Genomic DNA, 27,430 nt, shown 5'->3' on the forward strand with positions numbered 1-27,430 from the left:
CTCAGTCAGAAACCAGTTCATCACCACCAGTTACTTCAACACCTTTTTTTACTTTGAAGGCCAGATACAGACTGGCACAAGTTTTCATACCTCTCAAACTTCCCACATTACAACCACAAACGTATCTTATTGGGATTTCATGTGATAGACCAACACAATGTGGCGAGCAATCGAAGTGGAAGGAAAATGATTTATACAAATAAAGATATCAGCAGAACAGTTAGACTCACTGGTGACGGCGACGTGTCTGTTTGCTTTCCCCTCGTCGATGACGTCCATCACTTCTTCAGGACTGGAAACAAAACGCTCCGTGCAGCCCTGACAGGAAGTATACATCAACAAAGTACTGATACTGCAGTACTGATACTGCATATTTTGATCCTTTAAATATCAAAGATGATACCTTCACAAAAGGAACCCTGTTTTTGTCCTCATGAACAGCCAGGTTTGTCTTTGACACTGAAAGATGAATCACATCAGTTAGAGCCGTTTGTTAAATATGATTATTACATTTCAACAGGAAAACCAAACATTTGGCTCACATACATATTCAGAAGATTCAGGCGTCACGTCCTGTACCAGTAAAAATACATTAAATAAAAGGGTGGAAATATTCAAACCAACATGACAAAAAGGGTTCCCGTGTTTTACGAAAGAAGTTTCCACGTCAAACAGTCCAATGCAACGTATTCAAATAAAACCCTTTAGCCACCGAACCTTTCTCTGTGATCCAGGTCTTTTCCAAGCATCATCTGTTATCTTAAGTTCTCTTTCCCAGAAGCCCTTCAGAGGGGAGGTGTTTGTGATGTTCCACCCCTTCAGCGAATGATCGCATAAGATAACTGAACTGCCAGATCTTTGCTAAAAGAGGCGTCTCTCTTAGTGTGAGACGTTTTGAAACTGAAGCATCGTGGCATCTCCTGTGACAAAGTCTCTTACTCGCAAATATCAAAAGAAATCCAGTCTTTGAATATCATATTATTTCTTTTTCAACTGACTAAAAGACATCACGGTGGAGCCTCCGTGTAGTTTGTGAGGTTTTATATACTGTATATAATATAAATAAATGTGAAAAATGATCCTCACCGTCGAGTAAGTCTCTGATTTTATCCAGATAGATCTCAAAATAAGAAACCTGCAGAGAAAAAGAGAGAGAGATGTTATAATACAGATATTTACTGCATGCTACTGAAACATTTTAAATTCACTCATTTAGAGCCAAAGAAGATATTATAGAAATGTTTTCACAGGCTGAGGACCAAAAGCAAATTTAATGTGTAGAAATCATGATTCACTATTAATTATCATATATTATTATTATTGAAAATATGTTTAATCAGCATTTAATGATTACTTTTTTTTGTAATCCCGGACAACATAAAATAACACACAAATTCTCAATTGAAATCAATTGATCTAAAAGCTGTAAAAAGATTTTCTATGAGCTCTTATCAATAGGTAAATTAATATGAAGTATGTTTCATGGTGTTTCTAAAAAGAGGTGCTGGTATATGTGAGAGCAGCTGGTGAACAGTGAACATACGGAGAGCAGGAGGGTCAGTGAACGCCTCACTGGTTCATAATGCTGCCAGAAGAACAGCGTCTCTGCAGGACGTCTGACCACAGATCAGTTAAACTGAGAGGACTTTCGTGTTTAGTTCATTTCTTCCAGCTGAATATGTTGAGGTGTTTTTATTGGGTTGGGTGACCAAAGAAAGTGATGAAGACTCACTGACATGTGGACAGCAGCTGTTTGCACACGTGTAAATCAGTCATTTAACTTTAATTTGTGTTTTTCAGGTGTTCCTACATGTTCATATGTGACTGGAGCACCTTAAATGCAGGTTACTGCAGGGAAAGTGATTCTCAGGACAAACAAGGCAGCAGAAGGAAATCAAAATGTTTTAGTAAACGATCTTTTATGGTTTCAGTTTGACGGCTCCGGACTAATGTGACCTTGATGTGAAACTCCAGGTTCTCGTCCATGGAGTAGATGTGGTCGAAGATGTCTCTGGAGATACGAGGAATGATTCCCATCTGATGAGGATCGTGCAGGTTCCCCTGGAAAAATAAAATAATATAGGTCAAAAACAGAAAAACATCTTTTCAGCGGTGAGCGCTCGGGTCTCTCAGCGTCTGCAGTGACACTCGGACATGTGAGCAGCATGGCCTCCTCACATCGTGGGGCGTTTACTGTAAACGCTTTACCTTACTGGTGATCTTAATTGTTCTCATGTGCTTTAAAGCACTCTTCCTACTTTCTACTGCAACTGCTGCACACCAGCTTCCCTAGAGATTTATTTTATTTTATCTGAAGTGTGTTCATGATGTTAAAGAAACTAAGAGAAAGCAGGATAAATGACAAAAACACAAAACCAAGTTGTTGAGAAACACAGATTAGAATAACTAAAATAAAGCTGCAGCTAAAGCTTTGGTCTGTAAAATGTGCAGCTTGTTCTCAAATTAAAAACAGGATTAACTGCACGCTGAATATATAACTGTATCAATGTAACATCCAACAGTAAAAACTACTTCTTAGTGTATGTTGTTTGTGTGTTTAATGATCATTTGTCAGGTGTTCACAAATACGCTGTTCAAGAGACTCCGATCCACAAGTGCTGTTCACAAATCACCAATACTGAGACTTTCCATATGTTACACTGAAACACGTTCATTAAAATGCATTAAAAATAATAAAGTGAATCAGACCAACCTCCATGGTGTGAGTCTTTCCAGACGACGTCTGACCGTAAGCAAAGATGGTCCCGTTATATCCTCCCAACACATCTGCAACACACAACACACCTTCTCATTTTAACATGTTATTAAGATGAAACCTGCGTCCTCTCCAGCAGCCAGCAGGGGGCCAATCAAAGTTCACGGAAACATTTTGGTCCTGAAAACTGATCAGTACAGTCGTAGGAAAGGTATCTGAACCCTTTAGAATCACCTGGATTTCTGCATAAATTGGTCATAAAATGTGATCTGATCTTCCTCAGAGTCAAAAACAATTACATGTTTTCATGTTTTCTGCTGCGCCCCGACCCTGGATAAGCGGATGAAGATGGACAGATGGATGTTTTTTGTCAACACACCATGTAAAAAGGTGGAAAAAATATGGATTTACTAACTGGTTGACCCTCCTTTGGTTTCATGTAGTTGCAGATCAAACGGTCAACTTTGGGCCGTTTCTCTTTACAAAACTGTTTCAGTGATATTCTTGGGATGTCTGGCTTGAATCTCTCTCTTGTGGTCTTGCCTACAGCATCTCAGTCGGGTTGAGGTCAGGACTCTGACTGGGCCACTCCAGAAAGAGTACTTTCTTCTGCTGAATCCGTTCTGTTGTTGATTTACTTCTTATCATCCATCTCCTGCTGAGCTTCAGCTGGCGGACAGATGGCCTCACGTTACCCTGCAGAATGTCTTGATAAACTCCATTACTGTTTAGTGTTTGACGTATCGTAGAGTCGCCAACGGAGATGTTAGGGTGTCCCAGAGATTTCTATAAGTCTTCAGCTAACACTCTCGGATCCTTCTTAACCTCGCTGAGCATTCTGCGCTGTGCTCGTGCAGTTGTCTCTGCAGGACGGCCAGGGAGAGCAGCGACAGGCTGAACCATTCATAGACAGTTTGTCTCACTGTGGACTGATGGACATCAGGACTGTTAGGACATTTCTGTAACCCTTTCCAGCTTCATGCAAGTCAACAACTCTTAATCTTCTTCTGAGAGCTCTTTTGGTCGAGGCGAGGTTCGCATCCTGCAATGCTTCATGAGAACAGCTAAATTAAAAGTGGTGTGTGTTTTTTATTGGGCAGGGCAGCTCTAACCAACACCTCCGCTCTGGTCTCATTGATTGGACTCCAGGTTGGCTGACTCCTGATTCCAGTTAGCCTTTAGGGAAGTCATTAGCCGAGGGGTTCACATACTGTTTCCAGCCTGCACTGTGAACGTTTCCACGCTGCGTTCAATAAAACATGAAAACATATAATTGTTTCTGTGGAGTTAGTTTCAGCAGACTGTGTTTGTCTGTTGTTGTGACTCAGATGAAGATCAGATCACATTTAATGCCCAAGTTATGCAGAAATCCAGGTGATTCCACAGGGTTCACATACTTTAACCTGCGACTGAATTCAGTTTTCCCAAGAAACTGGCTCTAAACATCATGATGGAAGAACAACAAACATATAAAGTGTGTTTATGAACTGACCTTTAACGATCTGTCTGGCGCAGGTGTCATACACCTGAACCTGTTCAGTGTTTGGAGCGAGGACTCTGTCAAACACATACGGCTTCCCCTGAAACACAGGAAACACACCGTCAAAATAAAACTCTTCAACATACGGCTTATCCTTAAACACCGGAAACACACCGTCAAAATAAAACCCTTCAACATACGGCTTCCCCTGAAACACAGGAAACACACCGTCAAAATAAAACCCTTCAACATACGGCTTCCCCTGAAACACAGGAAACACACCGTCAAAATAAAACCCTTCAACATACGGCTTCTCTTCTTACATCATATTATCACTAATGGAAAGAAAAAAGTTGGATTACCAGTGAGACGTTAGTGTTACTCTGAGGAAGACCATGCACTGTGACTGAAAGCTCCATCATTAGTCATCACTGAGTTTATTCTCAGTGTGATTGTTGGTGAAGTCGCAGATTCAGAAAAATGTCTTTTTTATCTTCTAGCAACATGAAAGTGTGCGACTCTGCAGACGAATGTTGATGAATGACATTTAGCTGATCTGAGGACAGTTTGAAGGTTTTATCAGCGTCTGACACAAAGAGACGTTCAGACTGAGAGCAGCTCTCTGAATATTAAACTGTTCATGAGAAGTCTGTTTATCTCCTGGATAAAGAGAAGCAGGGTCAATACATCGTCAATACTTCCAATCAATTTTATTTATAGCACATTCAAAAAACAGCAAGGTTACCGAAGTGCTTTACAACGATATAATACATAAAACAACATAAAAGTATACAAACATCAACAACAACAACAACAAGGACCACAGCTACTCTTTATGGTGCAGTAAAAGCCAAGGAGTACAAATGTGTTTTTAAACGAGATTTAAAAGTATGGAGGGTGGGTGCCAGTTTAATATGCGTAGGGAAATCATTCCACAATTTGGGGGCAAATGTTGAAAAGGAACGGTCACCCCTAGTTTTCATCCTAGTCTTTGGCACAATTAGCCGCATATGATCCGCAGACCTCAATGACCTTGGTGGGGTATAAATATGCAAAAGCTCAGATATACTGAGCTGCCAACCCATTTAATGATTTAAAAACAAAAATCAAAATCTTAAAATGTATTCTAAAATGTATAGGAAGCCAGTGAAGCGAGGCCAGAATGGGAGTAATGTGTTCATGTTTCCGGATTCAGGTAAAGAAACGGACGGCAGCATTTTGGACTAACTGCAGTTTGATTCACGCCTATATAAAGTGCATTAGTAGTCCAAATGTGTCGAAATAAAAGCATGAATCGCATGCTCAAAAAGGTCAAAAGTTGAAACATGTTTAATTTTCAATAAAAGCCTCAAATGATAAAAACTGGATTTTACCACACTAGTTATCGGCTAAATTTGTGACTACTGGTTTTACGTTTTGTTGCAAGGGCCCAAGGTTTACAGGAATGGAAACACCGCCGACTGGTTCCAAATACAATGACCTCAGTTTATTCTTCATTTAAATTTAAGAAATTATACGACATCCAGGCCTTAATGTCCTTGAGACATTCAAATAGAGGAATAAAAGAACTATTTGCATTTTTTCTCAGGGGTAGGTAGATTAGCGAGTCATCCGCATAGAAGTGGTATGAAATGCCATGTTTTTTAAAAATGTTTCCGAGAGGGAGAAGGTATAAAGAGAATAGTAGTGGTCGAAGCACTGAGCCCTGTGGAACTCCACTAAGAAGGGAGGCGGTAGATGATGACGGAAAAACATTGCTCAGATAAATAAGATCTGAAACACTGCAAAGCAGCATCTCCGATACCTACACACTGTTCCGGGCGAGAGAATGTCGTGATCAGTTGTATCAAAAGCAGCAGTAAGGTCTACCAAGGGTCACACGGTCTGCAATTAGTAAAAGATCATTAAAAACTCTTAAAAGTGCTGTCTCAGTACTATGAAAAGCCTTAAAACCACATAAATAAAAATACCACTTGTATCCAGATTTGACTTGTAAGATTTTAAGTGCATAAATACAGTTTTTTCTGAAACCTTTTGCTATAAAAAGGAAGCTTGGATATTGGTCTATAGTTTGCTAAATTCAAAGTGTCCAGATTTTGCTTTTTAATCAACGGTACAACAGCTGCTTCTTTGCAGTGCGCTGGGACGATTCCTGATGCCAGGCTGCTGTTTATAATTTTTTGGACATTTGGTCCTATAGTGGTCCACAAATTGCCCAAACACTGTTTCACAGGGCATCATTTCCAAGGGGTCAGATACAGATTGAGAAACATGAGCTCTGATAGAGGAAATCCTGTCTAAAAAATAATTGAAAAAATTCTCACAGACTTCCTCGGAGGCTTCCAAACAAGAAGAGTGAGGTGAATGTAGAATTGAATCAATGCTTTTAAAAAGGACACGTGGTTTTAAATTTTGAACAATTCTTTCTTTTAAGTATTTAATTTTTTCAGCTGTAACAATTTTTTAATTCGTCCTCCAGCTTCCTTTTAAAATTTCATGAAAGACATAAAGCCAGTCCTTCTTCCACTGACGTTCTGCTTTCCTGCATTTTCTCCTTGCTGCTCGGGTAACATCATTAAACCAAGGCTCACATTTAGATCTAGGGAGAAACAATGTCGAGAATGCAGGTACATGTGGTGAGAGAAAGGAGGTCAATTTCTCTGTGTCATCTAAAAGACCGGCATCAGGCTGGCATGACATTTGAAAAGCACGGGAAAACTGAGCAGCAGTAGTCGGTTTAAACACACGACCTAGACGTGCACGTGCAACTGATTTAACTTTTGCACAAGACAAAATAAAATCCAATAGAACCGGCATGTGATCAGAAAATACAGCATCCTGTATCTGAATAAGATGGGCAAACCATAAGAGAGCACAAGATGTAACATATGCCCCTGCTCTTGTGTGGGTCTGCTAACATACTGTAAACAGTTAAAGGGAGGGACACCATGTGTGGTAAAATCACCAACAAGTAAGATTTTTTCATAGTCTGTCCTAATGCTGGCCAAGAAATCAGAGAATTCTACTATGAAATGTTTGTTGTACAGAATCCGATCGGCCTAAGACAAAGAAACTTAACACATGAAGAAAACATGTGATGCCAGCGTTTTACAATACAAGCCGCCCTTAAAGACAACCGCTAGCCCTCCTCCACGTCCTGTGGTCCTTGGGGAATTAAAAAAGGTACAGTCGGGGGGAAAAAGCTCTGTGCTACTGTCAAGATGTCAGCCACATGAGTTGACCGACACAGCGGCCAAAGGTTTCGGCTGTTCCTTCCACCGAGACTTTGAGGACGAGTCACGCAGATACGCGAGCCACGCTGATTCTCGTACCAGGTACCACCCAGCTTCTAGCTGTAGCAAGGCCACAACGAGAGATAATGCCAGCCGTGCCTTCATCCGGGCTAGCCAGCCTCTGCGCGTCCCTCTGCGTCTCCGGGGAGGTGGACCCTCGGTGCAGATCAGGTGAACAGGGACATCCGCCAAAAATGGAGGGGGAAATGTTTTTGATCCACCTTGGGAATAATTTACCGTTAAGTCCACCGTGCCTTTGATATTTAGCAGCTGCTGACGGTCGTACACCAACAAAGACCGAACGGTCTTCAGGACAAACAGCACACACCACACAAACAAGATAGAAGTTGCTGGATTAAGACGGCGAGCCAGACACCCCGGCGCCATCTTGTAACATCTAGTGGTTACTTCATCATCAATACATCCACAAACACTGACTACTTGTTGATTCTATTTTAGGAATCGATTTATTGATGGCTAGCAGGAATGCTGCTGATCTGCCTTTCAGACTCCGGCTGGAGCCTCTGATCCGGCCTCGCCGTGGTTTCCTGTTTCGGTCTGAGACAGCGTCCTCTTCAGGAGCTCAACGATGGATCGATCACTCCTCACACGTCCTGTCCAGCCAAACAGATTCACTTCACCGAGATACGAAACTGAAATGAAATACATTATAAGGTCTTTACATGACTGCAGCGATCGATCGGGCATTTCAGAGGGTTACAGATGGTCGATTCATCGACTTCTCATTTGAAACACTGATCCTGGGTCTGATCAGCAGCTCAGTCACCCTTAGCTTCAATAAGATGCCTGTCGCCATGGTAACTGCCTCCCACTGGGAGAAGACTGAAGTAAAGAAAGACGATTACAGAGACGCCTCCACAGCGACGAGGCCTGAACAGCCTCAGTACAAAGAGCAGGCTGCCTGAGACGGAGGCATCACCTATGAGCAGGGACTCCTGTCCAGCTGCACCACCTGTCATGTCCTGAAACTAATTACATTTCTACTCCTGTAGATTGAGGATGACACTTTATAAATGGACTGAATTATTTTACTGCCGACCCTTTTCTTTCTAACTTAATCCTGTTTTTCTTTTCAGATTCAGTGTGTGAGATTTAGTGCCATCTAGTGGTGAGTGTTGTGAATTGCAACCATCTGTCCAGTCTGCCACTGCCCTCTAACCTTTCAAAGAGGGTAGGGGGCAGGATATGAGGTTTCTTTAGGTAGATATGTTAAGAAATTATATTTACTGAATTATTCAGTAAAACCAGATGTTTCTGTGAAAATGTGAGCCAAGAGTGTGAAACACTGTCACTGTTTCTGCACCACAGTCCTTCATAAACCACACATTAGATAAAGTTTAGACAAACACTGACAACACATTCATTCTCTCTGTGATTATGGACCCTCGCCAGAACTGCCCGACAACAATAATATCTGGCCTGATGATGCCAGATTATGGTGCTGAAATAGATCTCAGTCATGGCAGCAACAGTTCCTCACATAGTCACTTCCTCTTTAGTGGTTTTGCCTACAAAATAAAAGCGCAAGCAGCTTGTTTACTGTAATACAGTATTTGGAGTTGAACTGAGCTTTTACTGAATGACATTAAAAGAGTCTGTAGCTGCTTGACACGCCTCTGAAAGATCTGACAGAGAACGTGATTCCCCTGAATGTTCTCCGCCTGAAGACACTGGGGAAATGGAAAAGGGTCAAACACGGAAACACAAACAGCACATGCTGTAATCTGAGAAACATTCGCTGCAGAATCCGTTTGTTGTCTCCAGGATGGGATTGAACCCTCAGTTCGTGAGTTCTGCACCGTACCAACTGAGCTAACTGAACAACATATGTTGATACAAGTCAATATTAGTTCTTATAATCTCATCCACCATCTAACTGTTGAAAATATCGCTCTGACCCCTGCAGTATATTATTACTACTTCTTCTAACGTACGTTTTCAACCCCGTGATGAGTGTCTGCACGGCCTGAATTCTACCAGAGTTAGAAGAAGAAGAAGAAGAAGAAGAACGTAGAGACGAACCTCTGTAGCCTGTTTGTCCATTTTCAGCTACTGTAGAAACATGACGATGCAACGTGGTGACGTCCGTGGAAGAGGGACCCGCAGTTATGCAGATATAAATGTCTCATTCTCAGGTAATAAAAACATAATGGTTCATTATGTAAGGTCTTTATGCACCAATGAAAACATAGTTATGGATCTTATATTGATTTCTGTCCATAGATCCTCAGAAATATTACACACTGGACCTTTCAAACATTTTTTCTTCCACCTCAGCAGATGAAGGCTACTTCATTTTAACAACGTGAAACCAAAGTTGAGCCTTTACATATATATTTAATTAAAGATAATCCTGTTTATGGTTCCTTCAGTACGTCAGTTTCATTTATTAAAATCCCATCGACAGCCAATAAGAGACCATCGCGGTTCATGTTGGCAGTGATGCAGATTTCATGCTGTTACTCTATGATTTATGTTGAAGCAGGATCTTAATGATGCGGGTGATGATGTGGGTTTGTTCATGTGAGTAAAAATACTGAAATCAGCATCACACTGACTTCAGCATTTCAAACAGGTTTCTTTAATCAAGACATTTCATAAACGATCTTTAGAGTTTTTAAAATGAGATCTGAAGTGTCGGCGTTAACAGGTCTCAAATACTTCATTTAAAAATGGATTATAGAAATGTCAAAGAGGTGTTGCTGGAAAACAGTTTTTTTTAATCACTGAGGAGATGTTCCTTCTGCTGGCTTTATATAAAAAATTAAATAAAACAATGTAAATGTTAACTTTAAAATGAACATCGTACAATTCACTTTACAGCTAAAAACAAACGTTAACAAGTGTGAATTTATTTAGATCCAGATTTGGTGTGTAGAGACAAATATCAGGCCTTTTGTGTGTTTCAATTAGTAATTAAATCCCTAAAATGTAAGGCCTTTGACATGAAAGCATTTTTAAAAGGTTTTGGATTTTGGATTTTTCAAATAAAAGGACAGATTATCAGTGTACAAAACAGCGAGTAAATAAAGTTAAGCTTTACTCACATACAATACACAGGCCTGAAACAACAATAGAAACATTTATGTTGACTTAATGATGTCTCATTAAAGAGAGACAGACTGAACTCTCATATTTATTATATTATTCTGCTTCATTGTATTTGAACTGGAAACGGACGTGGGGAACTGGGTCAGTCATGTGACCATCAGGACAGAAATAACATTTAGGTTTTTAGGACACATCAGTGTTGCTGTGAAATACAAATGTAAAACAGATAACACAGACTTCAGGGAGCGAATAAACCCAGCTCAGTGACACGGCGTACGCTGTGATATAGATCAGCTGAAGCCGCTCACGCTGTGAATCAAGACACCCGTGACGAGTGGTAACGTAGCAGGCAGAGTTTTGCAATTGAGGATTTTCAACAGGCCAATTTTAAAATACAAAATATTAAAACATTTATTGGCATTGTTCAAACATTAAGAATGCTGTGATGATGATGTGAATGATTTTAGTGTTTCAGCTATGTAAACTGTTTGTGGCCTTACAAAATGTCATGTGGTGTGACCATAATTTATTTTAAAATTAATTAATTTCCTTAACCTGCTTAACAGTTTTTACAAGTTCTCAGTAATATAAAGGTTTTAGATACAGTGTAGTTGCTTTTCTTTTGAGTTTTTGTAAATAATGATCTTATATTTTTGCTCTATAATGTCACAAATCCCCTTCTTAAATGTAGGTTAATTGATTGAGTTGATTGATTTTCTCTGTAAATTGCATAAAACTGATAAAAATGTCATAAATTGAATATAAAAGGACAATTCAATTCAATTTTCATTTCAATTTTATTTATATAGCGCCAAATCACAACAACAGTTATCTCACAGCGCTTTTCATAAAAGAGCAGGTCTAGACCGTACTCTGTGATGATATTTACAGAAACCCAACAGTTCCCACCAAGAGCAGCACTAGGAGACAGAGGCAAGGAAAAACTTCCGCCTTCAGCGTTTACATACCGACCAACAATTCAACCGCTTTCAGCGTTTACATACTGACCAACAATTCAACCGCTAACCAACAATTCAACCGCTTTCAGCGTTTACATACCGACCAACAATTCAACCGCCTTCAGCGTTTACATACTGACCAACAATTCAACCGCTAACCAACAATTCAACCGCTTTCAGCGTTTACATACTGACCAACAATTCAACCGCCTTCAGCGTTTACATACTGACCAACAATTCAACCGCTAACCAACAATTCAACCGCTTTCAGCGTTTACATACTGACCAACAATTCAACCGCTAACCAACAATTCAACCGCCTTCAGCGTTTACATACTGACCAACAATTCAACCGCTTTCAGCGTTTACATACTGACCAACAATTCAACCGCTAACCAACAATTCAACCGCTTTCAGCGTTTACATACTGACCAACAATTCAACCGCTTTCAGCGTTTACATACTGACCAACAATTCAACCGCCTTCAGCGTTTACATACTGACCAACAATTCAACCGCTGACCAACAATTCAACCGCCTTCAGCGTTTACATACTGACCAACAATTCAACCGCTAACCAACAATTCAACCGCTTTCGGCGTTTACATACTGACCAACAATTCAACCGCTTTCAGCGTTTACATACCGACCAACAATTCAACCGCCTTCAGCGTTTACATACCGAACAACAATTCATCCGCTAACCAACAATTAAACCGCCTTCAGCGTTTACATACCGAACAACAATTCATCCGCTAACCAACAATTAAACCGCCTTCAGCATTTACATACCGAACAACAATTCATCCGCTAACCAACAATTAAACCGCCTTCAGCGTTTACATGCCGACCAACAATTAAACCGCCTTCAGCGTTTACATACCGACCAACAATTCAACTGCTAACCAACAATTCAACCGCCTTCAGCATTTACATACCGAACAACAATTCAACTGCTAACCAACAATTCAACCGCCTTCAGCGTTTACATACTGACCAACAATTCAACCGCTAACCAACAATTAAACCGCCTTCAGCGTTTACAATACCGAACAACAATTCATCCGCTAACCAACAATTCAACCGCCTTCAGCATTTACATACCGACCAACAATTCAACTGCTAACCAACAATTCAACCGCCTTCAGCGTTTACATACTGACCAACAATTCAACCGCTTTCAGCGACCAACAATTCAACCGCCTTCAGCGTTTACATACCGACCAACAATTCAACTGCTAACCAACAATTCAACCGCCTTCAGCGTTTACATACTGACCAACAATTCAACCGCCTTCAGCGTTTACATACCGACCAACAATTCAACCGCTTTCAGCGACCAACAATTCAACCGCCTTCAGAGTTTACATACCGACCAACAATTCAACTGCTAACCAACAATTCAACCGCCTTCAGCGACCAACAATTCAACCGCCTTCAGCGTTTACATACTGACCAACAATTCAACCACTTTCAGCGACCAACAATTCAACCGCCTTCAGCGTTTACATACCGACCAACAATTCGACCGCCTTCAGCGTTTACATACTGACCAACAATTCAACCGCTTTCAGCGACCAACAATTCAACCGCCTTCAGCGTTTACATACCGACCAACAATTCAACCGACTTCAGAGTTTACATACCGACCAACAATTCAACCGCCTTCAGCGTTTACATACTGACCAACAATTCAACCGCTTTCAGCGACCAACAATTCAACCGCCTTCAGCGTTTACATACCGACCAACAATTCAACTGCTAACCAACAATTCAACCGCTTACAGCGACCAACAATTCAACCGCCTTCAGAGTTTACATACCGACCAACAATTCAACCGCTTTCAGCGTTTACATACTGACCAACAATTCAACCGCTTTCAGCGTTTACATACCGACCAACAATTCAACCGCTTTCAGCGACCAACAATTCAACCGCCTTCAGCGACCAACAATTCAACCGCCTTCAGCGTTTACATACTGACCAACAATTCAACCGCTTTCAGCGACCAACAATTCAACCGCCTTCAGCGTTTACATACTGACCAACAATTCAACCGCTTTCAGCGACCAACAATTCAACCGCCTTCAGAGTTTACATACTGACCAACAATTCAACCGCCTTCAGCGTTTACATACCGACCAACAATTCAACCGCTTTCAGCGACCAACAATTCAACCGCCTTCAGAGTTTACATACCGACCAACAATTCAACTGCTAACCAACAATTCAACCGCCTTCAGCGACCAACAATTCAACCGCCTTCAGCGTTTACATACTGACCAACAATTCAACCGCTTTCAGCGACCAACAATTCAACCGCCTTCAGCGTTTACATACCGACCAACAATTCGACCGCCTTCAGCGTTTACATACTGACCAACAATTCAACCGCTTTCAGCGACCAACAATTCAACCGCCTTCAGCGTTTACATACCGACCAACAATTCAACCGACTTCAGAGTTTACATACCGACCAACAATTCAACCGCCTTCAGCGTTTACATACTGAACAACAATTCAACCGCTTTCAGCGACCAACAATTCAACCGCCTTCAGAGTTTACATACCGACCAACAATTCAACCGCTTTCAGCGTTTACATACTGACCAACAATTCAACCGCTTTCAGCGACCAACAATTCAACCGCCTTCAGCGTTTACATACCGACCAACAATTCAACCGCTTTCAGCGACCAACAATTCAACCGCCTTCAGAGTTTACATACCGACCAACAATTCAACCGCTTTCAGCGTTTACATACTGACCAACAATTCAACCGCTTTCAGCGTTTACATACTGACCAACAATTCAACCGCTTTCAGCGACCAACAATTCAACCGCCTTCAGCGTTTACATACCGACCAACAATTCAACCGCCTTCAGCGACCAACAATTCAACCGCCTTCAGCGTTTACATACTGACCAACAATTCAACCGCTTTCAGCGACCAACAATTCAACCGCCTTCAGCGTTTACATACCGACCAACAATTCGACCGCCTTCAGCGTTTACATACTGACCAACAATTCAACCGCTTTCAGCGACCAACAATTCAACCGCCTTCAGCGTTTACATACCGACCAACAATTCAACCGCCTTCAGCGTTTACATACCGACCAACAATTCAACCGCCTTCAGCGTTTACATACCGACCAACAATTCAACCGCTTTCAGCGACCAACAATTCAACCGCTTTCAGCGACCAACAATTCAACCGCCTTCAGAGTTTACATACCGACCAACAATTCAACCGCCTTCAGAGTTTACATACCGACCAACAATTCAACCGCCTTCAGCGTTTACATACCGACCAACAATTCAACCGCTTTCAGCGACCAACAATTCAACCGCTTTCAGCGACCAACAATTCAACCGCCTTCAGAGTTTACATACCGACCAACAATTCAACCGCTTTCAGCGACCAACAATTCAACCGCCTTCAGCGTTTACATACCGACCAACAATTCAACTGCTAACCAACAATTCAACCACTTTCAGCGACCAACAATTCAACCGCCTTCAGCGTTTACATACTGACCAACAATTCAACCGCTTTCAGCGACCAACAATTCAACCGCCTTCAGAGTTTACATACCGACCAACAATTCAACCGCCTTCAGCGTTTACATACTGACCAACAATTCAACCGCTTTCAGCGACCAACAATTCAACCGCCTTCAGAGTTTACATACTGACCAACAATTCAACCGCTTTCAGCGTTTACATACCGACCAACAATTCAACTGCTAACCAACAATTCAACCGCTTTCAGCGACCAACAATTCAACCGCCTTCAGCGTTTACATACTGACCAACAATTCAACCGCTTTCAGCGACCAACAATTCAACCGCCTTCAGAGTTTACATACCGACCAACAATTCAACCGCCTTCAGCGTTTACATACTGACCAACAATTCAACCGCTTTCAGCGACCAACAATTCAACCGCCTTCAGCGTTTACATACCGACCAACAATTCAACTGCTAACCAACAATTCAACCGCTTTCAGCGACCAACAATTCAACCGCCTTCAGAGTTTACATACTGACCAACAATTCAACCGCTTTCAGCGTTTACATACCGACCAACAATTCAACTGCTAACCAACAATTCAACCGCTTTCAGCGACCAACAATTCAACCGCCTTCAGCGTTTACATACTGACCAACAATTCAACCGCTAACCAACAATTAAACCGCCTTCAGCGTTTACATACCGAACAACAATTCATCCGCTAACCAACAATTCAACCGCCTTCAGCGTTTACATACTGACCAACAATTCAACCGCTAACCAACAATTCAACCGCCTTCAGCGTTTACATACCGACCATCAATTCAACCGCCTTCAGCGTTTACATACCGACCAACAATTCAACCGCTTTCAGCGTTTACATACCGACCAACAATTCAACCGCTTTCAGCGTTTACATACCGACCAACAATTCAACCGCTTTCAGCGTTTACATACCGACCAACAATTCAACCGCCTTCAGCGTTTACATACCGACCAACAATTCAACCGCCTTCAGCGTTTACATACCGACCAACAATTCAACCGCTTTCAGCGTTTACATACCGACCAACAATTCAACCGCCTTCAGCGTTTCTGCCAGACAGGTGAGCAAAATCGGCATTTCCCAAAACACTGAGTCAGTATTGTTCTGTCTGTGATGTTAGCTATTGCAGCAGGAGAGCTCTGAGTATTGCTGTCTGGAGCTGTTGTGCTGGCTTTGGTGTAAAACATTTTAAAATCTTAAATAAAGTTTGTTGGTAAAAATAATAATCTGTTATCTTTTCTATGAATCATTGAGTCAAATAAAATGTCCAAGTTAAGATCTTTTTATTAAAAAAAAACAAACAGATTCTAATTAGCATCCATTTAATGTTTATATAAACATATACATTTTACATCCTCACATTTATCCTTAAACAGGAAACAGTCTGAAGGAACCTTGTTTTATCTGAGTGATTATTCATGGAGGTAAAATTTCAGATCTCATGAACATCTGAGTCTCCTTCAGTTACTAACGTGAGAAATGAGATTTAGGAGCAGCAGCAAGTTTTTATTTTCTGTTTTATTTCCCAACACATTTCTTCTCTTTGTTGATGGAATAAAACAAACACGTACGTTTTATGATTTTCTAACATTTTGTAGAAACTGACGATTATGTACAAAACAATCAACAGAAATGAATAATTTTGAACGGTCTTACAGGATCAAACTTTGCACAAAGAGCTTTTTACAATATAAGTGTGTATTATTTCAACACTAACTTATATATTTCCATTTACTGGAGACAGTTGTGTTCATTTAGTTTCATGGTGAAGCTGGTTGTGCTCTTACACAGGAGGATCACTGACTGATTATTGACCGAAATAATCATTTATTCGGCCTTAAAATGGACATTTCTGTAAATATTTCGGAGAAACGTATCGTCATTTCTGGTTTAGAGGAAAATAAATCTCGTTTTAATATTAAGATTTTTATAATATTTCAGGGCTGAAACTGAATCCTCAGCTCTGACTGGAAACAGCGGCGTGTTTGTGTCGGTCTCTATTGTTGCAGACAGACAGACAGAGAGACAGACGGCCGCAGGGTGTGCCGGTGAACACACACGGTGCCTCCGGGTCCGGCAGACACACAGTCGGTAGAGCTCGTCGGTAACTCACCGCCACCACCACCGTGTCCTCGCCGTTAAATTTGGGGATGTATTTGTCTCCGCGGCTCCGCTCCGCGTCGTTCAGCGGCCTGAAGCGACACATCACCTTCACCCCGCACACCCCGCACTCCACCGCGTCCACCATCACCGACACAGCCCGGTAAACACGGACACCAGTCACCGGGAGAGACGCACCAGCTTCGGTTCAGGGTCACCGGACAGAGAAGCGACAGTCCGCCGTCAGAGGAACCTGATCTGCGGGGACGCTGAAGACCCGGGTCCGGTCTCTCCGTGAGGATGCTGAGCGACTGAACACTCCCACCTGGAACACCGAGCCGCAGGGAACTCTGGGATATGGAGTCCTCCCTGTGTCTGCAGAGAAACTGATCGATTAGTTTATTGATTGGTGAACTTCAATCAGCTGGTGTTTCATGCAAGAGAAGAAGAGAAAGTTAAATATCACAGCATTTAGAAAATCATTAAAAAAAATCTTTAGGATAAAAATACAAAAAATCCTCTAAGAATATAAAAAAAGTCTTTCAGACCTCAGAGACTTCTGATGAAGCAGGATTTAAAGTTTCAGCAGGACTGACTGACAGATGGATTCCTGGGTCCCTATTGATCCTGTGGATGAAGCCTCTCTTCTGTCCTGAAAGTGGCGCTACAGGAGGTCCGAGGACGTGGTCTGGGTCTGAGGGGTCATGGGAGGTGGTCTGGGTCTGAGGGGTCATGGGAGGTGGTCTGGGTCTGAGGGGTCATAGGAGGTGGTCTGGGTCTGAGGGGTCATAGGACATGGTCTGGGTCTGAGGGGTCATGGGAGGTGGTCTGGGTCTGAGGGGTCATAGGACATGGTCTGGGTCTGAGGGGTCATGGGAGGTGGTCTGGGTCTGAGGGGTCATAGGACATGGTCTGGTTCTGAGGGGTACGAGGAAGTGGTCTGGGTCTAAGGGGTCATAGGACGTGGTCTGGGTTTGAGGGGTTCTGAAGAGGTGGTCTGGGTCTGATGGGTCATAGGACGTGGTCTGGGTCTGAGGGGGTGGTCTGGGTCTGAGGGGGTGGTCTGGGTCTGAGGGGGTGGTCTAGGTCTGAGGGGTCTGAGGGGGTGGTCTGGGTCTGAGGGGTCATAGGACATGGTCTGGGTCTGAGGGGTCCGAGGAGGTGGTCTGGGTCTAAGGGGTCATAGGACATGGTCTGGGTCTGAGGGGTCTGAGGAGGTGGTCTGGGTCTGAGGGGTCCGAGGAGGTGGTCTGGGTCTGAGGGGTCATAGGACATGGTCTGGGTCTGAGGGGTCCAAGGAGGTGGTCTGGGTCTGAGGGGTCATAGGAGGTGGTCTGGGTCTGATGGGTCACAGGACGTGGTCTGTGTCTGAGGGGTCTGAGGAGGTGGTCTGTGTCTGAGGGGTCTGAGGAGGTGGTCTGGGTCTGAGGGGTCTGAGGAGGTGGTCTGGGTCTGAGGGGTCATAGGAGGTGGTCTGGGTCTGAGGGGTCTGAGGGGGTGGTCTGGGTCTGAGGGGTCTGAGGAGGTGGTCTGGGTCTGAGGGGTCTGAGGAGGTGGTCTGGGTCTGAGGGGGTGGTCTGGGTCTGAGGGGTCATAGGACATGGTCTGGGTCTGAGGGGTCCGAGGAGGTGGTCTGGGTCTAAGGGGTCATAGGACATGGTCTGGGTCTGAGGGGTCCGAGGAGGTGGTCTGGGTCTGAGGGGTCTGAGGAGGTGGTCTGGGTCTGAGGGGTCATAGGAGGTGGTCTGGGTCTGAGGGGTCTGAGGAGGTGGTCTGGGTCTGAGGGGTCATAGGAGGTGGTCTGGGTCTGAGGGGTCTGAGGAGGTGGTCTGGGTCTGAGGGGTCCGAGGAGGTGGTCTGGGTCTGATGGGTCATAGGACGGGGTCTGGATCTGAGGGGTCCGAGGACGTGGTCTGGGTCTGAGGGGGTGGTCTGGGTCTGAGGGGTCCGAGGACGTGGTCTGGGTCCGAGGACGTGGTCTGGGTCTGAGGGGTCTGAGGGGTCCGAGTAGGTGGTCTGGGTCTGAGTGGGTGGTCTGGGTCTGAGGGGTCTGAGGGGTCCGAGTAGGTGGTCTGGGTCTGAGTGGGTGGTCTGGGTCTGAGGGGTCTGAGGGGTCCGAGTAGGTGGTCTGGGTCTGAGTGGGTGGTCTGGGTCTGAGGGGTCCGAGGACGTGGTCTGGGTCTGAGGGGGTGGTCTGGGTCTGAGGGGTCCGAGGACGTGGTCTGGGTCTGAGGGGCTCACAGTTCAAGGCGCAGTGTTATGATGAAGTAGTACTGCAGTATGTAAACAGGCATACTGCAGTACTAACAGTAAGAAGTATTGGAACAGTGTTAAACACAATGACATCATCGCTAAGCCCCGCCTCCAACAGGAAATAGATAAACTAATATTTTCTACTTCTGCTGAAGTACACGAGTAAAGTATTGTACTTTTTACTTCATGGAAATAGTTTAACATTAACAGTTCTGATGAGTCACATTACTGCCGACGTCCAACAGCAGTGAAGGAAGAAGTACTCTTTACTTCAGTCCTGCATTAAAACTCTTACTTGATTAAAAGCAGTATAATGTATATTCTCACTTTAATTTAATTCCTCTGTAGTAACCCATGGTAACGAAGTTACTGATGATCGGGGGCGTCTCGCTCTGAGAGAAGAAGAGAAAATATTTCAACAGTATTTTGAAGAAATATTCAGTGTAGAAATATCTGAGTCTCCCAGAAGAACCTGAGCATTAAGAGTTCAGTAAAGAGAAACACTGAAGTCAGGTGACCTGTCAGAATATTAAAACTTGAATTCCTTTTTCTAGATAACGCACATTTGCTTCTTCTATATTTAAACTGAATCACGTTTTCTTAATATTTCTTGTTGCTGTTTTTCAGAACATTTTTATTTTTATTATTTTCTTCTGTTTCTGTCCTGAGAACACCTGTGGTGATTATGTTTAATAATCTGAAGCTGCAAAGTGACTGAAGGTCAGAAACATGAAGCAGCAGCAGAACTCTTTTATTTGATGAAACAGAGACGCAGCAGAACGTTCTGTGTATCGATGCATTTTATTGATCCGAAGCGTGAACAGAGGGAACACATGATTCACACTCGTCTGATCAGCGACTTCTCTCCTCCTCCAGTTTAAAAATATAAAAACTTTTCTTTACAGATTTTATTTTCCCGTGTCTAAACATTAAAAGATTGACTCAGTCCTGATTCACAATCACTTCCCAGCTCTGATTCAAAGAAATACAAAATGTAAACATGAGAAATAAATAACCAATCAGAGCGCAGATACAGACTCATCATGGACTAATCAGAGCGCAGATACTGGACTTATTATGAACCAATCAGAGTTGATTCTGCAGTCACATGATGATACTCAGAAACAAACAAAAAGTATTTTACATCAAAGACATTTACAAACTGTACAACAACAACAACAACAACAGCTGCCGCCGCGCTCTTCTTCTCCTGGAGGTCGCAGCGTGTCACATTCAGCGGTCAGAGGAGCAGTGCATCATGGGAGACAATGCTATGTGACCTCCATGGGCAGCGTGGTCTCTGACAGGCCGTTCAGGATTCTCTCCGGCTCGTGAGGATCCCTGCAGGACAAAGGTTCCCCATCAGTGATGACATCACTCATGACATCACTTCCCCCCCGTCATTTCATATGTAACTGCTGGCTTCAGCTGAGCAGTGAAGTCTCTAACATCCTCCAGCTGTTGTCATGGAGGAGAGGAAGAGGACTCCAGTGGCAACCTGTGAAGCTCTGGTGAACTCCAGGCCCAAGAGCGTTAAGGCAGCGCTGGGAAATAATGGTGGTCACACAAAATATTGACACTTTGGGCCCAAAGTGGACATTTTCACTTAGGGGTGTCTTCACTGTTGTTGCCAGCGGGTTATACATTAATGACTGTGTGATGTGTCATTTTGAGGGGACAGCAGATTTGCACAAGCTGCACGCTCACTATTTTACACTGTTATACAAGCTGCACGCTCACTACTTTACACTGTTATACAAGCTGCACGCTCACTACTTTACACTGTTATACAAGCTGCACGTTCACTACTTTACACTGTTATACAAGCTGCACGCTCACTACTTTACACTGTTATACAAGCTGCACGCTCACTACTTTCCACTGTTATACAAGCTGTACGCTCACTACTTTCCACTGTTATACAAGCTGCACGCTCACTACTTTACACTGTTATACAAGCTGTACGCTCACTACTTTCCACTGTTATACAAGCTGCACGCTCACTACTTTACACTGTTATACAAGCTGTACGCTCACTACTTTACACTGTTATACAAGCTGTACGCTCACTACTTTCCACTGTTATACAAGCTGCACGCTCACTACTTTACACTGTTATACAAGCTGCACGCTCACTACTTTACACAGTTATACAAGCTGTACGCTCACTACTTTACACTGTTATACAAGCTGCACGCTCACTACTTTACACAGTTATACAAGCTGCACTACTTTCCACTGTTATACAAGCTGCACGCTCACTACTTTACACAGTTATACAAGCTGTACGCTCACTACTTTACACTGTTATACAAGCTGTACGCTCGCTACTTTACACTGTTATACAAGCTGCACTACTTTACACTGTTATACAAGCTGCACGCTCACTACTTTACACTGTTATACAAGCTGCACTACTTTCCACTGTTATACAAGCTGCACGCTCACTACTTTCCACTGTTATACAAGCTGCACGCTCACTACTTTACACTGTTATACAAGCTGCACGCTCACTACTTTTCACTGTTATACAAGCTGCACGCTCACTACTTTACACTGTTATACAAGCTGCACGCTCACTACTTTACACTGTTATACAAGCTGCACGCTCACTACTTTACACTGTTATACAAGCTGCACGCTCACTACTTTACACTGTTATACAAGCTGCACGCTCACTACTTTTCACTGTTATACAAGCTGCACGCTCACTACTTTACACTGTTATACAAGCTGCACGCTCACTACTTTCCACTGTTATGCAAGCTGTACGCTCACTACTTTCCACTGTTATACAAGCTGCACGCTCACTACTTTACACAGTTATACAAGCTGTACGCTCACTACTTTCCACTGTTATACAAGCTGCACGCTCACTACTTTACACAGTTATACAAGCTGTACGCTCGCTACTTTACACTGTTATACAAGCTGCACTACTTTCCACTGTTATACAAGCTGCACGCTCACTACTTTACACAGTTATACAAGCTGTACGCTCACTACTTTACACTGTTATACAAGCTGTACGCTCGCTACTTTACACTGTTATACAAGCTGCACTACTTTACACTGTTATACAAGCTGCACGCTCACTACTTTACACTGTTATACAAGCTGCACTACTTTCCACTGTTATACAAGCTGCACGCTCACTACTTTCCACTGTTATACAAGCTGCACGCTCACTACTTTACACAGTTATACAAGCTGTACGCTCACTACTTTACACTGTTATACAAGCTGCACGCTCACTACTTTACACAGTTATACAAGCTGTACGCTCCCTACTTTACACTGTTATACAAGCTGCACGCTCACTACTTTACACTGTTATACAAGCTGCACGCTCACTACTTTACACTGTTATACAAGCTGCACGCTCACTACTTTACACAGTTATACAAGCTGTACGCTCCCTACTTTACACTGTTATACAAGCTGCACGCTCACTACTTTACACTGTTATACAAGCTGCACGCTCACTACTTTACACAGTTATACAAGCTGCACGCTCACTACTTTACACTGTTATACAAGCTGCACGCTCCCTACTTTACACTGTTATACAAGCTGCACGCTCCCTACTTTACACTGTTATGCAAGCTGCACGCTCACTAAGTAAAATCCAGAATAGAATTTAAAATCATTCTTCTTACCTACAAAGCTCTTAATGGTCAGGCACCATCTTATCTTAAAGAGCTCATAGTACCTTACTACCCCACCAGAGCACTGCGCTCCCAGAATGCAGGGTTACTTGTGGTTCCTAGAGTCTCCAAAAGTAGACTGGGAGCCAGAGCGTTCAGCTATCAAGCTCCTCTCCTGTGGAACCAGGTTCCAGTTTGGGTTCAGGAGGCAGACACCATCTCCACATTTAAGAGTAGGCTTAAGACTTTCCTCTTTGATAAAGCTTATAGTTAGGGCTGGCTCAGGTGAGTCCTGAACCATCCCTTAGTTATGCTGCTATAGGCCTAGACTGCCGGGGGATTTCCCATGATGCACTGAGCTCCTCTCTCCTCTACTTTCTCTCCCTCTGTATGCAACCTCATCCCATTATTGCATGTTACTAACACAACTTCTCCCCTTCCTGGTAGTCTTGTGCTTTCTCTCTCTCTCTCCTTACATCCCTCTCTCTCTCTCTTTCTCTCTCTCTCTCTCTCTCTCTCCTTCACCCCAACCGGTCGAGGCAGATGGTCGCCCACCCTGAGCCATGGTTCTGCTCGAGGTTTCTGCCTCTTAAAGGAAGTTTTTCCTTGCCTCTGTCTCCTAGTGCTGCTCTTGGTGGGAACTGTTGGGCTTCTGTAAATAACATCATAGAGTTCGGTCTAGACCTGCTCTTTTATGAAAAGCGCTGTGAGATAACTGTTGTTGTGATTTGGCGCTATATAAATAAAATTGAATTGAATTGAACTACTTTACACTGTTATACAAGCTGCACGCTCCCTACTTTACACTGTTATACAAGCTGCACGCTCACTACTTTACACTGTTATACAAGCTGCACGCTCACTACTTTACACAGTTATACAAGCTGCACGCTCACTACTTTCCACTGTTATACAAGCTGCACGCTCACTACTTTACACTGTTATACAAGCTGCACGCTCACTACTTTACACAGTTATACAAGCTGCACGCTCACTACTTTCCACTGTTATACAAGCTGCACGCTCACTACTTTCCACTGTTATACAAGCTGTACGCTAACTACTTTACACTGTTATACAAGCTGCACGCTCACTACTTTACACAAGCTGCGCGCTCACTACTTTCCACTGTTATACAAGCTGCACGCTCACTACTTTACACAAGCTGCACGCTCACTACTTTCCACTGTTATACAAGCTGCACGCTCACTACTTTCCACTGTTATACAAGCTGCATGCTCACTACTTTCCACTGTTATACAAGCTGCACGCTCACTACTTTCCACTGTTATACAAGCTGCATGCTCACTACTTTACTCTGTTATACAAGCTGCACGCTCACTACTTTACACTGTTATACAAGCTGTACGCTAACTACTTTACACTGTTATACAAGCTGCACGCTCACTACTTTACACTGTTATACAAGCTGCACGCTCACTACTTTACACTGTTATACAAGCTGTACGCTCACTACTTTCCACTGTTATACAAGCTGCACGCTCACTACTTTACACAAGCTGCACGCTCACTACTTTCCACTGTTATACAAGCTGCACGCTCACTACTTTCCACTGTTATACAAGCTGCACGCTCACTACTTTCCACTGTTATACAAGCTGCACGCTCACTACGTTACACAGTTATACAAGCTGTACGCTCCCTACTTTACACAAGCTGCACGCTCACTACTTTACACTGTTACACAAGCTGCACGCTCACTACTTTACACTGTTATACAAGCTGCACTACTTTCCACTGTTATACAAGCTGCACGCTCACTACTTTACACTGTTATACAAGCTGCACGCTCACTACTTTACACTGTTACACAAGCTGCACGCTCACTACTTTACACTGTTACACAAGCTGCACGCTCACTACTTTACACTGTTATACAAGCTGCATGCTCACTACTTTACAGTTATACAAGCTGCACGCTCCCTACTTTACACAGTTATACAAGCTGCACGCTCACTACTTTACACTGTTATACAAGCTGCACGCTCACTACTTTACACTGTTATACAAGTACACTGTTATACAAGCTGCACGCTCACTACTTTACACTGTTATACAAGCTGCACGCTCACTACTTTACACTGTTATACAAGCTGTACGCTCACTACTTTCCACTGTTATACAAGCTGCACGCTCACTACTTTCCACTGTTATACAAGCTGCACGCTCACTACTTTACACTGTTATACAAGCTGCACGCTCACTACGTTACACAGTTATACAAGCTGTACGCTCCCTACTTTACACAAGCTGCACGCTCACTACTTTACACTGTTACACAAGCTGCACGCTCACTACTTTACACTGTTATACAAGCTGCACTACTTTCCACTGTTATACAAGCTGCACGCTCACTACTTTACACTGTTATACAAGCTGCACGCTCACTACTTTACACTGTTACACAAGCTGCACGCTCACTACTTTACACTGTTACACAAGCTGCACGCTCACTACTTTACACTGTTATACAAGCTGCATGCTCACTACTTTACACAGTTATACAAGCTGCACGCTCCCTACTTTACACAGTTATACAAGCTGCACGCTCACTACTTTACACTGTTATACAAGCTGCACGCTCACTACTTTACACTGTTATACAAGTACACTGTTATACAAGCTGCACGCTCACTACTTTACACTGTTATACAAGCTGCACGCTCACTACTTTACACTGTTATACAAGCTGTACGCTCACTACTTTACACTGTTATACAAGCTGCACGCTCACTACTTTACACTGTTATACAAGCTGTACGCTCGCTACTTTCCACTGTTATACAAGCTGCACGCTCACTACTTTACACAAGCTGCACGCTCACTACTTTCCACTGTTATACAAGCTGCACGCTCACTACTTTACACTGTTATACAAGCTGCACGCTCACTACTTTACACTGTTATACAAGCTGCACGCTCACTACGTTACACAGTTATACAAGCTGTACGCTCCCTACTTTACACAAGCTGCACGCTCACTACTTTACACTGTTACACAAGCTGCACGCTCACTACTTTACACTGTTATACAAGCTGCACTACTTTCCACTGTTATACAAGCTGCACGCTCACTACTTTACACTGTTATACAAGCTGCTATGTAGGAGGAGTTTACCTGGACATGTGTATCTATGTAGGAGGAGTTTACCTGGACATGTGCATCTATGTAGGAGGAGTTTACCTGGACAGGTGCATCTATGTAGGAGGAGTTTACCTGGACATGTGCATCTATGTAGGAGGAGTTTACCTGGACAGGTGCATCTATGTAGGAGGAGTTTACCTGGACAGGTGCATCTATGTAGGAGGAGTTTACCTGGACATGTGTATCTATGTAGGAGGAGTTTACCTGGACAGGTGCATCTATGTAGGAGGAGTTTACCTGGACATGTGTATCTATGTAGAGGGGGGGTTTACCTGGCTGTGGAGACTTTGGGCACCCTGTCGAGGCTGGCGGCGCTGGTGGCGAGCTTTAAGGCCGACGTTGGGGGGGCAGAGGGTCTAGCAGGGTGGGGGTGGGCAGGGGAGACGGCTCCGGCCTGGCTCCTCTGGTTGGGGAGGGACCGAGGGGAGGATGAGGAGGGGAGCGACCCCCGAGCTGAGAGCCCCAACCTGCTGAGTGACGAGGAGGACGAGTACGGAGGCCTGGAGGGACCTGAGGAGGAGCAGGAGTTTAACAAACACCAAGGATTACTAACACACACATGGTGGCTTCACAGACCGGCCTGTCGTCCTGCTGCAGGTCTGACCTCAGACTGTCCCTCTTACTTAATTTTATGAATGTACTGCTGCTCATCAGATTCAGTCCCTGTGCTTTGTGTTGTACGAGACCTCAGTGGGTTAATAAGGTTCTCCCAGCAGCACCAGAGAACCCTGTGAGGCGGCTCACCTGGAGGATGGAGGACCCCGTTGACGCCGGTCTTGTAGGGTCGGTTCTCACTGCCCGTGTGTCCGTGAGGAGGAGGAGCGCTGATCACAGCCGAGGCTGCAAACTGAGCGCTAGCCGAGTCCAGGGTCTTTGAACTGGACTCACTGGACCTGGAGGACTACAGACCGGAGAGACCGGGATGTTACTCAGAAAACCGATCCAAACAAAGCCCAGACAGACAGATTTATATTTAATACACTTAATTTAAAATAATTTTTAAAAAACGATCAGCTGGCTCGTCCGTAACAACAACAACAGTAATAATCTGTGGCTTCAGCAGGTTCTGAATGAAGAACTCTGTTGGTATCTTTAAAGGTTCTGGTTTTAGAACTGCAATCTTAAATTTTAGTCTTAACTGAGTGAGACTGAACCTCTGAAGGAACCAGCAGGTCCACTG

At 43.5% G+C, this 27,430-nt stretch overlaps 3 protein-coding genes across 3 annotated transcripts in view; all 3 read right to left on the minus strand.

The window, feature by feature from the left end:
- LOC119904109 (kinesin heavy chain-like) overlaps window positions 1-17,502 on the minus strand; it is a 39,436-nt gene extending 21,934 nt beyond the window's left edge. The window contains exons 1-7 of the mRNA XM_038720520.1: window positions 17,198-17,502; window positions 4,209-4,296; window positions 2,714-2,787; window positions 1,957-2,061; window positions 1,087-1,135; window positions 404-459; window positions 231-318 (exon numbers count right to left, since the gene is read on the minus strand). Of these exons, the coding sequence (XP_038576448.1) occupies window positions 231-318; window positions 404-459; window positions 1,087-1,135; window positions 1,957-2,061; window positions 2,714-2,787; window positions 4,209-4,296; window positions 17,198-17,332 (595 nt within the window). The 5' untranslated portion in view covers window positions 17,333-17,502. The remainder of the gene's footprint in view (window positions 1-230; window positions 319-403; window positions 460-1,086; window positions 1,136-1,956; window positions 2,062-2,713; window positions 2,788-4,208; window positions 4,297-17,197) is intronic.
- Window positions 17,503-18,823: 1,321 nt separating this feature from the next.
- LOC119903606 (extensin-like) lies at window positions 18,824-19,793 on the minus strand. Its single transcript, XM_038719848.1, has 2 exons — window positions 19,765-19,793; window positions 18,824-19,412 (listed from the first exon to the last, which is right to left on the minus strand). Exons 1-2 carry the CDS (start codon window positions 19,791-19,793, stop codon window positions 18,824-18,826), a joined length of 618 nt encoding a protein of 205 aa, XP_038575776.1.
- Window positions 19,794-20,219: 426 nt separating this feature from the next.
- Window positions 20,220-27,430, minus strand: part of epc2 (enhancer of polycomb homolog 2 (Drosophila)) — a gene marked incomplete in the record, with an annotated part of 33,328 nt that continues 26,117 nt past the window's right edge. The window contains 3 exon segments of the mRNA XM_038719952.1: window positions 20,220-20,778; window positions 26,523-26,760; window positions 26,995-27,151. Coding sequence (XP_038575880.1) covers window positions 20,709-20,778; window positions 26,523-26,760; window positions 26,995-27,151 — 465 coding nt within the window.

Source organism: Micropterus salmoides, unplaced genomic scaffold, assembly GCF_014851395.1.
Source record: "Micropterus salmoides isolate LMB-PRFRI ecotype aquatic unplaced genomic scaffold, ASM1485139v1 Ms_hic_scaffold_15, whole genome shotgun sequence".
Taxonomy (NCBI): Eukaryota; Metazoa; Chordata; class Actinopteri; order Centrarchiformes; family Centrarchidae; genus Micropterus; species Micropterus salmoides.